The 13,928-nt window shown below is 45.9% G+C and overlaps 1 protein-coding gene across 1 annotated transcript in view; it reads left to right on the forward strand.

Annotated features, from left to right (window-relative positions):
- The window catches only part of LOC114198567 (palmitoyltransferase ZDHHC11-like), a 30,182-nt gene extending 19,491 nt beyond the window's left edge, over window positions 1-10,691 (forward strand). The window contains exon 9 of the mRNA XM_088023196.1: window positions 10,668-10,691. Coding sequence (XP_087879322.1) covers window positions 10,668-10,691 — 24 coding nt within the window. The remainder of the gene's footprint in view (window positions 1-10,667) is intronic.
- The last annotated feature ends 3,237 nt before the right edge of the window (window positions 10,692-13,928 follow it).

Genomic DNA, 13,928 nt, shown 5'->3' on the forward strand with positions numbered 1-13,928 from the left:
TGAATACAGAGGCAAATATCATTAACAAAATATTAGCAGACCAAATGTAGTTACAGAGAAACAGTATTATTACACCATGACTGAGTGAGGTTTATTCCAGGAATGCAAGGTTGGTTTACCATCTGGAAATAAATTAATGTAATCACCAAATTAATAAAACAAAGAACATTAAACATATGAGCACATTGGTCAATCAGAAAAAACCATTTGACATGATAACACATCTATATATGACAAAAACAATTGCACAACCTGGGGCATGGGGACACTCTTAATCTGATAAAGGGCACCTAATGAGGCTTACAACTAATTCACACTTAATTCATTCTGAATACTTTCCCCTTAAGATTGGGACAAAAGCAAGAATGTCCACTTCAAACTTCTATTTGACATTTTATTCAAGTTCCAGCCAGTGCAACACAGCAATATAAATTAAAGATATAGACTTGAAAATGAAACTGTATTTATTTGCAGGAAACATGCTTCTAACAAATCTGTAAAAAAAATCTGGTAGAAATAATAAGACAGCTCAATAAGGTGGTAGGATACAAAATTAATATAAAAACCTCAATTATATTTCTGTATACTGGCAAAGAAGAACCTGAAAATGATATTAAGAAAACTATTCCATTTGCAATAGCTTTGAAAATAATAAAATAATAAAACAAGTGCCAAATCTATATACTTAAAGCTACAAAGTACTGAGAGAGATTGAATGCAATCTAAATAAATGGAAAGATTTAGAATACTCATGGACAGGAGCACAAAATATTGTCATGATAGCAAATTTCCCCTAAATTGATCTACAGACTTACCATGATCTGTACTGAATTTCCAGCAAGCTTTTTTTTTTTTTTTTAAGGAAATAGTAAGCCAATCCTAAAATATATACAGAAATTCAGAGGACCTAGAGTGGCCAAAATAATTTAGAAAAAGAAGCAGCAAATTGGAGAACTTACACAATCTGCCTTAAAAATTTATGATCAAGCTTCAGTAATCAGGGCAGTGTGGGACTGGCAAGAAGACGGACCATACAGATCAGTGGAACAGAGTAGAAACTCCAGAAATAAAACCTGAGCCGCGGATGTTAAACAGAGGTGCACAGGACAATTCAATGGGGAGAGAAATGAGAGTATTTTTAAATAAAGGTGCTGAAACAATTGGATAACTATATGCAAAAAAAGAACTTAATACCCTACTTCACACCATACACAAAAAAATAACTCAAAATCAATCATAGACCTGAATTTAAGAGTTAAACTATAACACTTTAGGAAGAAAACAGAATAAGATCTTTGTGACCTTGAGTTAGGCAAAATTTTCTTTAATATGATACCAAAACACTATTAAGGAAAAGAAATAAAGCATTTGGTCTTCAAAAGTCACCATTACAAAAATAGAAACTATAGGTCACAGGCTGGAATAAATATCTGCAAACCATGTACTTATATCCAGAATATATAAAGAACTCTCAAAACTTAATAAGGAAAAACAGCCCCAATTTAAAATGGGGAAGAGATTTTAATAAACTTCACTGAACAGGATATATGGATGGCAAACAAACACCTGAAAAGGTGTTCAGCACCACTCACCATTCGGGAAATGCAAATGAAAACCACAGGAAGATAGCACTTCATACCCAGTTAGCATGGCTCAGTCGAAAACGCGAACAATGCCGAGTGCTGGGCTGATGCAGAGAAACCAAAGCCCCGCGTGTCCGCAGTTGAAAGCAACAAGGGAATTTGAAAGTGATGCCACTTTGGAAAGCAGTTTGGCAGGTTCTTAAAAACGTGAATATATTCTTACCATTTGACGCAGCAATCCCACTGCCGGGCTCTTACCAAAGAGGGACAAGGACACCTGCGCTCGCGGGGCGGGTGTGGGAGGAGGGGAGCTGTCCCTCCGCGAGACCCCTTCTGGGGACGTGTCTGAGACACGCTCACTTGACACTCACTAATAACGGACTGGATTTTCTGAAAGAATAACCTGAGTATCAGCAATTTCTCCTTTTTCTTCATTTTCATTTCCGCAGCAAGCAGATGGCGACCAGAGTTCATCCACACAGAGGTAGGTTGTATGCTTGCTAGAGTTGTTTGATCTGTTTGAAAGTAGGCTGCCTGCTCTTTGTAACTCAAATTACTTTGGGAAGTAATCCATCTCTGATGGGATATTTTAAAACAATGTGTAGCATCATTTCACTTAACATTGACACGTATTCACCATCTTTTTGGCTTACCTTACTTGCAAAAACTGCAATAGTTCTCCACTCTGTAACTGCTGACATCTGAACCAATACGCGAAGGTCAGTGCTCATTGATTGTGTCAATCAGAGAACAGGTGGGGAGTTGAGTCCGAACCTCCTCCTTAGGACGTCTCATAGTGTCTGGTTTCACGTTGCTCCCGAGGGCCCTGGAGCGCGGCACGCACGTACACAGGCACACACGACTGTTTCCCCTCGAAATCAGAGGCAGAAAGTGGCCCGTCGTGAAGGTCACGACCCAGGCTAGGCACCTACTTTAAAACGCGCACTTGTCTCCACATTGAAACTGCAGCTGTGAAAAGTCATCGAGGGACAAGACATATGCTCACATGATGGTAGGTGTCTTAGTCTGCCAGGGCTGCCGTCACAAAGGGCCACAAAACAATAGAAGTGTGTGGTCTCACTGTTCTGGAGGCTGGAGCCTGAGAGCAAGGTGTCAGCAGGGTTGTGGGGCCTTGTCAGCCTCTCTCCTTGGCTTGTAGATGGAGGTTTTCTCCTTTTGCCTCCTCACATTTCCTGTTTTGTCCCTTTCTGGCAAGAATAATTGAAAATCAATGCATCAGGATCGTAAATTTCCATCTTAAATTTTTTTCAGATTGCCACATCAATGAGTATTCACTATAGAAAATTTGGAACTTACAAATATTCCCAGTGTACAGATGAAAGTCTTTCCTTCCCTCTGCCCGCCACGGTCCACTCCTGGCATTTTGACTGGTATCTTTCAAGTCTCCCACATGTAATATTTCCATGTGCATCATGTACATAACATTTTCTTTTATAAAATTATGATCTCGTTGTGCACTTTTTTAGGAGCCTGCTTTTAAAACTCCATGTATTGTGGAGTTTGTTCTGTTAAAAGAGGAAGCATGAATTCACTGTTCCATTTTGAAGGTATATCCCGTTTCTCGTTGTGGGGATCTCTTCTCATTTTCGACAGTCTCCCCTCTCTGACAAGAAAGCCGGGAAACTTAACTTGTGGGAAGGGAGCGCGAATGTGTCAGCTTACAAACCCTTTGGGTGTGGCAGCTGATAACAGACGGGCAGCCGTTCTCCGTGGCAGGAAGCCTTTCTAGGGTAATGAGGAGTTTGTGCCCGGCGGGGCCAACGGGGGGCCTGGATGTGCCCACAGCCCTCAGGTCACACCCGCCTAGCAGACCAGGCTTGGCATCTGGAGACCAGGGCTTGTCTACACCTCTTTACACTCACATCAGTGTGTAAAAAGATGTAGGTGTTTACAGCGTCAGATGATGTTAATCACAGGCTTATTTTAGAGGAAACTCGGAGTCGGGCTTTTGCCAAAGCATCGCCGTCTGGGGGTAGCCATCGGACCGTCTCTTTGGCACGATTCCTTTTCAACTGCGTGCCTGTCGGAGAACATTCCACAGGCGGCTCTGCAGAAATTACCAGATAGGGTGGACTAGAGAGGGGAAGGGGCCGCACACCTGAAGCTTCAGGAACTGTGCGGGAGCTCCACCCCGCCGGCCCTCGCCGTGAACTGGGGCCCCTGCATCTCGCCGGACAGCAGTCAGTGTATGGCCGGGGTCGCGTTCATTTTGGGAGGTGCTGGAGAAGAATGCACCTGACAGAATTCGCGTCTTCTCACACGCTGTCACCTCCAGCCCGCAAGTCAGCAATGGAGGGCTGAATCTCTCCGCATCATTCTTCTTCATGTCTCTGAGGTCCCTCAGCGGGTCCTCCTGGGTAATTCCGTGCCATCCCGCTGTGGCAGTTGAGGTCCAGGGCACACAGCACCACCCGCCGCCCCTTCTTGTTTAAAAGTCCCTGCTGCTCCTGCAGCCCCTCCCCTCAGGTGCTTCTCCCCTGCCCTCATGGGGGTCTCCCAGGGTGCAGCAGACCTGAGGGGCAGTAGAAGGAAAGGCCACAGTAAGGAGCCCGTGGGATGCTGTGGCCTGTGGCTTTCAGCAGCTGTCTGCATTCCCGTTCTTGCTGACGTGTGTCTCCCCTTCCTCCTGCCCCATCCCTCCAGAGTGACGTCCAAGGAGCTCCTGCTGCCGGGTATGCCCTCCTTTCAGTTGTCCGCTACCATATACCCAGAGAATTCGTGGCTAACGGTAGGTGAGCGGCAGCCATGCCATGCGTGAGCCTCAAATACAGGGGTGAGAGCCAGTGCAGGGTCTAAGCCTCCCCCAAGAACCCAGGGGAGGGCAGGTTTAGCTGGTTTAGAGCATTTATAATATTCCCAGGGGTGCAGCTCAGACAGGGACAACGGTGGGAGGGGAATACGAGGGAAATAAGGTGGGTGACACAAACATTCTAAACTGTGGGGCATGTGTGTGAGCAGAGAAGCATGATAAAAAAAATGGGTGTGACGAACGGAAGCATCACATGTGCGCTTGGGTGATGTGTGTGGACATCTGCAGCCAGCGCTCCAGCAAGCTCCTGGCAGGATTCTGGCCTGTCCCCCAGGGTCTCAGCAATTCACTTACTGTCACATGGAGTGTGACATCTCACAGGAGATGAGCTCTCCTGCTCATCTCCCAGATCAACGGGGAGGAGGGACATGCCCAGCCCACTCTGTTCATTATGCAGCCTGGACTCAGAGTTCCATGTTGGAGATGCTGGAGGCTGGTCTTCAGTGGGGACTGGGTGTGACTGGCCAAGTCAGAGTTTAAAACCATGGCCAACACAATATGGCACAACCCCTCCCTGCCACTCACTGCCATCCAGCCTCCTGCCATACATGGAGACTGGGGCGGTGCTCCGTTCCATTCCATGGGCACCCCAGCTCTGCCATCCCTTCTTGGGTGGTGGGTGCCACGCAGCTGCTTCTGAGTGACAGGAAGGACAGCAGCAAAGTCATGATGACAGGACAGGTGTTGACCATGGGTCCCACCTCACTGGAGTGTGTGTCCAGGGGAATGTGCTCAAGCCCTCTTCTCTGGTGAATGTGGCTCTTGAGCTCACCTGTAGAATGTGTGGTAGAGCAGTCTCAGGGCCACCTCATTCCACTCTGAGGGACACTTGTCATCCATCATCACATTTAATCCCTCTGCAGATTATCTGAGACAGATCATCATTCCCACTTTGATGGCTAAGATTAGATAAGGCTGGGCTCACCTCCTGAGTGTGGGCAGAGCTTTGAGACCTCAGTGGCTCAAACCCTCCCTACCTCACACCCAGGAGGACACATTCTCTTCTGCATTCAAAACAGTAAATACCAAACATGCACATAGGGCTTTCTAATGCAACAGTAGAAATAGCATGGGTTTGGGTTTCTTAAACATTTATATACTTAATTCTGAATCTTCCAATATTGAAAAATGCATTCTCACTTAAGAAAGGTAGTTACCTTTCCAGTCAATTTATACAAATTAGCAAACCTAAATAAATAAAAAAATAGAAAATCCCCAACCCCCTGGTGGCTACACTGTTGAATTCTACTGAATTAAAAAATAATAACAGCTGTACACAAGCTCTCTCAGAAAACAGAGGAGAGGAAACCCGTTCTGTGAAGCCAGTTTCAACCTGATAACAAAGCCAGACAATGTCATCACAAAAGAATACCATGAAGCAAGAGCCTTCAAGAAAATACAGAAACCATTGACTAAGCATTCGCAAACCAAATCTGGCAACACACAGGATTAAATACCATGACTATGTATTGGCCTTATACAAAATATTAACAGTGAAGGACAGTAATAATATAATGATATCAATTCCGAAAAAGGAGTTGCCAGTAAGAAACTCTCATTTATGATAAAAAAATAATATTCTCAACAAATTAAGAATGAATTGAAAAGATCTTCATTCTGACAATGAGCACCTACGAAATACAACATACTTCCTGGTGGAAGACTGAATACTATCCTTCTTATGACTAGGAACAAGGTGAGGATGTCCATATTCACTACTTTTATTTAACATTGTACTAAAGTTTTAGCCAGTGAAATAAAATAACAAAAAGGAAAAAAGACTAGAAAGTTAAACTGTATTGATCACAGACAACATGGTTCTAAAACAAAAATAAAAACAAAACAAAGCAAAAAACTTTGCAAGAAACAGCTAAAGAGCTCTCCAATATGCTTTGCGACATTTATCTTCAGTGTCATTCAGAGACATCTGAAATCAGTTACAGGCCCCACCTGGCTTCAGGAGCCTCTGTGTGCTGCCAGCCATCTCCACAGCAAATCGCTTCAGCTGTAGTCTAAGTCAAAATTTCTCAGTTGCCTTGGTTGACCTAGAAATGTTTTATGTAATTTGCCATTAACTGGAATGGAAACAGTTGTTAAAAAATAAATCTCTTTTGGGGCACCTGGGTGGCTTAGTCACTTAAGTGTCTGACTCTCAGTTTCGGCTCAGGTCATGATCTCAGGGTTGTCAGATCGAGCCCTGTGTCAGGCTCCCCACTGGGCGCGCAGCCTGATTAAGATTCTCTCTCTCTCTCTCTCTCCCTTTGCTCCTCCACTCTCTTTCTTTTTCTCTCTCTCCCCCTCAAAAAATCTCTTTTGACTTTGTCTTATTTAAAAAAAAATAGCTTAGCAAGTTCAATCATATTTCTGTATTTGGCAAAAATTAAACTGAAGATAATATTAAGTATTCCATTAATGATACATTAAAAATAATAAATTTAATAAAACTGGAGTAAAATCTATACACTGAAAGTTACAAATCATTGCTGAGAGAAATTGAAGACATTTAAAATAAATGGAAATAAAATCCAATGTTCATGGATTAGATCACTCAATATTGTTAAGATAGCATTTTTTCCCCAAACTAATCTGTAGACTTAGTACAATCCCTATTGAATTCCCAGAAGGCCCTATTTTTTTTTTAAGGAAACCAACAAGCTGATCATAAAATGTGTATGGAAATTCAGAAGACCTGCGGTAGCCAGAACAATTTTGAAAAGAGAGCAAAATTGGAAGAATTATACAACTTGACTTCAAAATTTACTAAAAAGCTACAGGACTCAGGACAGTGTGGTACTAGCATAAGGATAGACAAGTCAATGGAATAAAATTCTAGAAATAAGCCTTTACATTTATGGCTAATTGATTTTAAACAAAGGTGCCAAGGCAATCCATTAGGGAGAAATGAAACTTTCAGCAGATGGTGTTGGAACAGTTGGATAGCCACCTTGAAATAAAAATAACTTAATACCCTACTTCAACTATATAAATAACTCAAAAATGATCATACACCTGAAATTAAGAGGTAAAACTTTAACACTTCTAGAAGAAATTATAAATTGTGATTTTGGGTTAGGCAAAGGTTTCTTTGATATGATACCAAAAACACTATCTACTAAAGAAAAATATGTACGTAATTATATATATAATATACATATGTAATTATTGTGAAATGTCAAATTAACACATCATCATCTCATATGATTAACACATCACACATCACACTTTTATGTGTGTATGTGTGAGAATGCTTAAGATCTACTCTCTTAGCAAATTTGATGTACAGTTGCCGTGATGTACATGATTATAGGTTTATTTTTTAAAAGTCTTCCTTTTGGTAAATCTGTTAATGAACTTTTGACCCAGGAATTGTGCTCCTGGGAATGAAAATAGACTACAGGCGTCCTGGGTTCAATCCAGCTCTGCCTATAACCTTGGGCAGGGAACCTCACGTTTCTGTGCTGGTTTCCTCATCTAAAGGGGGACAATAAAATTATCTCCCTGTAAGGGTTTTGTAAAGATTAAATGAGGATAACTTTAGGAAGCACTCAATTGTTTAATATTATTACCCGAAAGAGTCAGTTATAAATGTGGTCAAAGCTTTATGCAGAGATGTTCACTATAACATTGTTTATAATAATGAAAAATCTGAAACAATCAAAACATCCAAAATCAAGTGAATTATTAAGCAGGATAGGCTGAATATCCAACTTTGAAAGATGATGGAGCCATTGAAGATTCTGGCTATGAAAACTATATAGTAACTTTTTAAAAAAAGATTTTATTTACTTACTTGAGAGAGAGAGAGCGAGATCTCACATAGGGGGAGGGGAAGAGTGCCAAGCAGACTCCCCGCTGAGCAGGGAGCCCGATCCCAGGACCCTGAGATCATGACCTGAGCCAAAGGCAGATGCTTAACTAACTGAGCCACCCAGGCGCCCCTATAATAATATTTTTTTAAAGATTATTTATTTATTTGAGAGAGAGAGAGAGCATGAGAGGGGGGAGGGTCAGAGGGAGAAGCAGACTCCCCGCTGAGCAGGGAGCCCGATGCGTGACTCGATTCCGGGACTCCAGGATCATGACCCAAGCTGAAGGCAGTTGCTTAACCAACTGAGCCACCAGGCGCCCTATTAATAACATTTTTTAAAAAATGCTTATGATATAATGAGTGGGAAAAAGCAATATAAAATTACATTTATGGCAAATTAGCAATTGTATAAAACAAAAACAAATCCTATAAATGGGGAAATAAAGATTGAAGGGAGGGGGCGCCTGGGTGGCTCAGATGGTTAAGCATCTGCCTTCGGCTCAGGTCATGATCCCAGGGTCCTGGGATTTGAGCCCCACATCGGGCTCCCTGCTTGGCGGGGAGCCTGCTTCTCCCTCTCCCTCTACTGTTCCCTCTACTGTGCTCTCTCACTCTCTCTGTCAAATAAATAAAAAAAAAAATCTTAAAAAAAAAGATTGATGGGAAATGCATTAGGATGAAGGAACTCTGGGTAAGTTTTAGTTTTCTTTTCTCTATTTTCCGAACTGTTAAGTATATTCACATGATTCTTAGAGTAAAAATATATGAAATAATATTTAAAATTATTTTAAAATTTAAAAAGAAGGAAAAGAAAAAATGGTGCATTGGACTTCATCAAAATTTAGGGTTAGATTTGAACAAACTTATGTGAAACGATGCTCAGCATCGTTCAAGATGTGGGAAAGCAAGTTGCAGCCATAGGATGAGGGTCCTGCCGTCCACTAGAATGAGGGCGACCCAACGGATGTGCTGTCAGAGCTGGTCAGTACTGGTCAACAGAGTCGCGTCTGTCGCTGCGGGCACAGACTGTGGCTTAAGTGACAAACACAGGGTCTTCCCATCTGGAGGTTGGAAGCCTGAGATCCAGGTGTTGTCAAGGTTGGATTCTTCTGAGACCTTTCTCCTCAACGTCCCACGTCCTCGCGCGGCCCTTCCTCTGTGCACCTTTGTTGCCGCCGCCGCCCCGCATGCAGACCTGTCACCAAGGTCAGGGCCACCTGGTGACCTCACTTATCGTGCACCCTCTGTACGGCCCCCATGGCCAATGCAGGCACACTCGGGGTGCCCCAGGGGTCGGGGCACCAGCCGTGAAGCAGGAGGGCACAGAGGGAGGCAGGGGTGCAGGGCAGGGAGGGAGGTGCTCTCCTGCACAGACCCCTGCCCTGGACCCAACATGAGCTAATAATGGACTTGGATTTTAAGCATAAGCTCCATGTCAACCACCCCTTCGGTTCTCATGCTATGAATTATCATTTACACCCTCACAGGAGACAGACAGCAAACTGACATCATCTGCACCAGGGTAAGTTTGTGAGTGTCCCCGACTGTTTCCTCTGTCTAAAAAATAGCCGTGGACTCGTCCGACCCACCATTCCCGAGGGAAGGAGTCGGATGGAGTATCTCACAATGCTGTGGCCATGGGTCAGAAGACAAAACGGCTTCCCTGACATCACAGACGGGGATGGCCTCTGCAGCGATTTATCACACTGGCGCTCCTTGGGAAGTTAGAGTAACGCTTCTGGGCGTCGCCCCCAGGGACATGAGCTAGTGCGCAAGTATGAGTGGTGCTCATTCATTCTCCTCCCGCGAGCTCGTGGGTACAGCAGTGTTGGGCTGAGTCGGGCTCGCCCTTTTGCCCCTCAGTCGTCGTGGGGCTGCAGTTGGCGCCCCCATGGCGCCCGCTCTGCCCACAGACACGCACACAGGACCCCCAGGAACACACGGCCTTTCCACCCTCCCTGCCATGGGGCCAGAAAGTGGCCCTGGACAGACCATGGCCCAGTTTTAAACACACGTTTTAAAGAGTAAGATCAGGTGCGGGGGAACGTACAGACTTCTGTCCCCATGACAACCCTGCGCAGCCACGACAGGCCACCTTCTCCTGGAATACTGAGTAGCAGGAGAGATTCACGGCGCGAGCATTAGCAAGCTCTGGGTCTCTTCGGCACCATTCACCCACACATGGTGCTTGTATGAACTGGTCCAGGTTCCACTGGGGGCTCCTGAGACCTCAAGACTGGTAAGGACGCCTGGCATCATCCTGCACCGAGCTGGCTTCCTTCGTTCCAACCCAGCAGCCCTGGGTCATGGGGCAACTAAAACACTATTAGTCTTTTTTTTTGTTGCAGAAAATATTTCTGTGGTAACCTAACAGTTTGGATCCAGATGAATAGTTGGCACTTTAGACAACCCCCTATACCCCTTGCTCCCTGGGCCTCACCTGCAGGAGCAGGTGGAGTCTCATGCCTAGAGGCCAGGCCAGGGGAGAACACACCCACCCAGGGCCTCGGTGGGTGCTAATCACGGGCACATGTTAGTGGGGAACTTGGTAGAACTTCATGCAGCATCTCTTCCTGATGGTCAGACGGACTTACTGGTCTGTTTATCTGTTGGGGATGTTCAGTTTGCTGACTGTATAGAAATCAGCCAGACAGAATGAATATATGAATAAGGAGGATCTATCCCACAGATGAAGCTACTTCTGTCTGGCTTTAAAGGTGTCTCATGCGGCAGAAGTCCACCAGGTGGTTTGTTTTAATTTTCTGCTGTGGTGGAGGGGTGGGGTCCTTCCCACAGGAGTCTCCTGCTTGCCTCTTTCACAGGACTTCCCGCAGGCACTCACACTGCTTCCAGCTGCTGCCTGTTCCGCTGCCACAGACAGGAGGGGACCCCAGCAGTGAGACATCCTGCAGGGTCCCCGTGCGCTCACCCACACAGGGCCTCCTTGGTAACGTGTTTCTCCTTCCCATCCCGCTCTAGCAGACACAGGAGGAAGATGCTCCTGTCGCGGTCCGAGTCCTCAAGCCTGAGGTCCTCCGCCACCGCCAGCCCAGAGAGCGCCCTGTCGCTGCAGGTGAGCCCAGGGCTGCTGACGACCGAGCTCAGATGCAGGGGTGAGAGCCTGGGTCCTCCCGAAGCTGGAGTCGGCATCGTATTCTGGATGCTTGTTGCACTCACGCTCAGCGCTTCCTGGGCGCCAGGGGTGCTGCTCAAAGGGCAGCAAAGGTGCATGTGGAGTAGGAGGAAACGTGAGGGGCAGATCACGCTCCTGACGTGGGGCCTGTGCGTGTGGGATAGAGGCAGATGGAGTCCCCACGCGGTGTCCCTAAGCCAAGCCTCGTATGCACGCTCTGGGGACGCATGCTGGTACGATAGAGGATATAGGGCCAGACGCTCGCTACAGTAGACTCCCAGGGGCGGTGTTTCAGGGGTGTTCTTTGTGTGATCCTTTCAACTTTCTGCGTGTTTGAGCTTGTCATAGTCCATGCTGGGGAATAGCTCTGTAGGAAGCGGAAGGGCAGTGAAAATGGGGTGTGCGTAACTGATGGTCAATGGAGCATGTGAGCATGCGTGGGAGCCACACGTGGGCTGGAGTGAGGAAGCCTGCTAAGAAGGGCTGGCAGCCCCAGGACTGGGTGTGGGTGGCCTGTGTGGTGAGGCAGCAGGTCAGGGAGGCACCGCGCGGTGCTGTCTCTACCAGCAGGTGAGCACAGACACTGGCGGGGCGGGGCTGCTGGGAACACAGCTCCCCGGGTGCTCCCTTCCAGAGTGACCCACAGGACTGCCCACCACCCCCCAGCCAGTGGGGCCCAAGGCTCAGGACAATGCTCTTGAACCCTTGGCTTTGAGCTTGGAGAGCCCCCTCCTAACTAAGGAGACTCAGACCCCGGCCCTCAGACGGCCATGCACGGTCACTGAGCCCACACCCCCAGACCAGCCTGGGCCCTCCTCCACACTGTAGGCTCCATCCAGAACCCGAATCTGATATCCTGATTCCCTGCGCACCCAGCTTCACACCAGGCCCACCTCTCTGTGGGTGACCCCAACGCCTGTAGCTGTCAGCCAAATGGTTAGAAAAGAATGGGTCCCATAAGGGGCACTTGGACTTTGGGTCCATTCTGGTGTGGAGACATTACTGGTACCACACCCCAGAGGAAGTTTCTTAAACCCCCCTGAGTCCCTGGGTCTCCACGAGGACGTTAGGGTGTATGGCTGTCACTTCCCAGAGCAAGATGTGCGAGGACTCAGTGAAGGGTTGTGAGCACTTCTGCCCAGCGTCAGGCTCAGACTGGTGCTCAGTAAATGCTAGCCCCCCATGCCAACACCTTGTTTTAGACCTTGGTGCACATTAATCATAATCCTTGTCTGGGACACAGACTCATCATTGATCTATGCAAACCCTGCTTTCTAAATTTACTCCATATTTTCTTTATTTTTGGTGTCAGAGGAAGCAACAACCACCCAAGAAAAGGCAGGGTCCTGATGAGGTCTACATCTGCGCATGTGGCCCCGGCCACTCTCTTTGTTCTTGTGTTTTCCTTTTACTTCTCTGTTTCAGATCATACCTATTCCTAAAAAATACATACATGCAATTCATTGACTACTCTCTATTTCACAGAAAGGACACAGTGTGTATGTGATGTTTGGAATTTGGGGGAATCACCTTTTCACTTACTACTTAATGGTCAAGTTGACTGTGCCCTGTCTCGTGCTGCTGAGTCCCTTTGCCTTCCTTCTGTGACTCTTTCTTCCCGCCCCACACTCACTTGTCCCCTCTGCTATGGGTGTGCAGGATGGATGCCCCTGTATGGATCTCTGTAATGAGCAGCAACTCTGCAAGATAAGGCCAGACTCTTTTCTAAAGAGGGTGTGCAGTCTGCACTCGCACAGAAGCCTATATGAAACCCTGTTGGTCCATATCCTCCCCAACACCTGGGGCCACAAACCCAGTGGTGCGGGCTGGTGGCTTCCTGTCCCTCCTAGAATTTCCCCCATGACTGATGATGCTGGACATGCATTAGCCATGTAAGTTTCCTCCTATGGGAAGTGCTTGCTCTTATCCTTTGTCTATTTTCCTGTCGTGCACTTTCTGCTTTTCTTACAGATTTATTTGAATTCTTTATATATTCTTGATATAAACCACTCGCTAGTTGGGTGATTACAGGTAGGGTGTCACAGAGCAACTTGACTCCATGCTTAGTTTAACCTGACGTTTGATGAGGCTGAGCCGTACCTTTCAATATACTCACACTTATACATATTTTATTATAATGTTTCTTGGTCTCGATTCATCTTTAACCCAAGCATCTAAAAGAGAGTCATCTGTACTTTCTACTACAAGTTTTCAACATTGAATTTTGAGAGTTGAGTTCTGTGTGGTTCACTGGTGGGTTTGGTGTGAGGTACCGATCCAGCATCATACCCCCACTGTGGGTTTCTGTTGTTCCAGCTGCAGTCACGAAACACTGAATGGACCCTCTTTTCCCCACTGATCTGTTTTCTGTATGCCTCATATGTTTTTTATTCCACAATGCTTTCACTACTGCTTTTTTAAATATTTAGCTGAATTTGCATACTGTGCCGTTTTTATTCCCTTCTTATTATTTTTTAGTTATCTTCTTACTGGTTACCTTGGGGATTATAATTAACATCTTAAACTTATAAGAGTCTATGTTGAATAATACCAACTTAATTTCAATACCCTGCA

This window comes from Eumetopias jubatus, unplaced genomic scaffold (assembly GCF_037043125.1).
Source record: "Eumetopias jubatus isolate StellerSeaLion01/CBP00866 unplaced genomic scaffold, mEumJub1_p1.0 scaffold_5, whole genome shotgun sequence".
NCBI classification, from domain to species: Eukaryota; Metazoa; Chordata; class Mammalia; order Carnivora; family Otariidae; genus Eumetopias; species Eumetopias jubatus.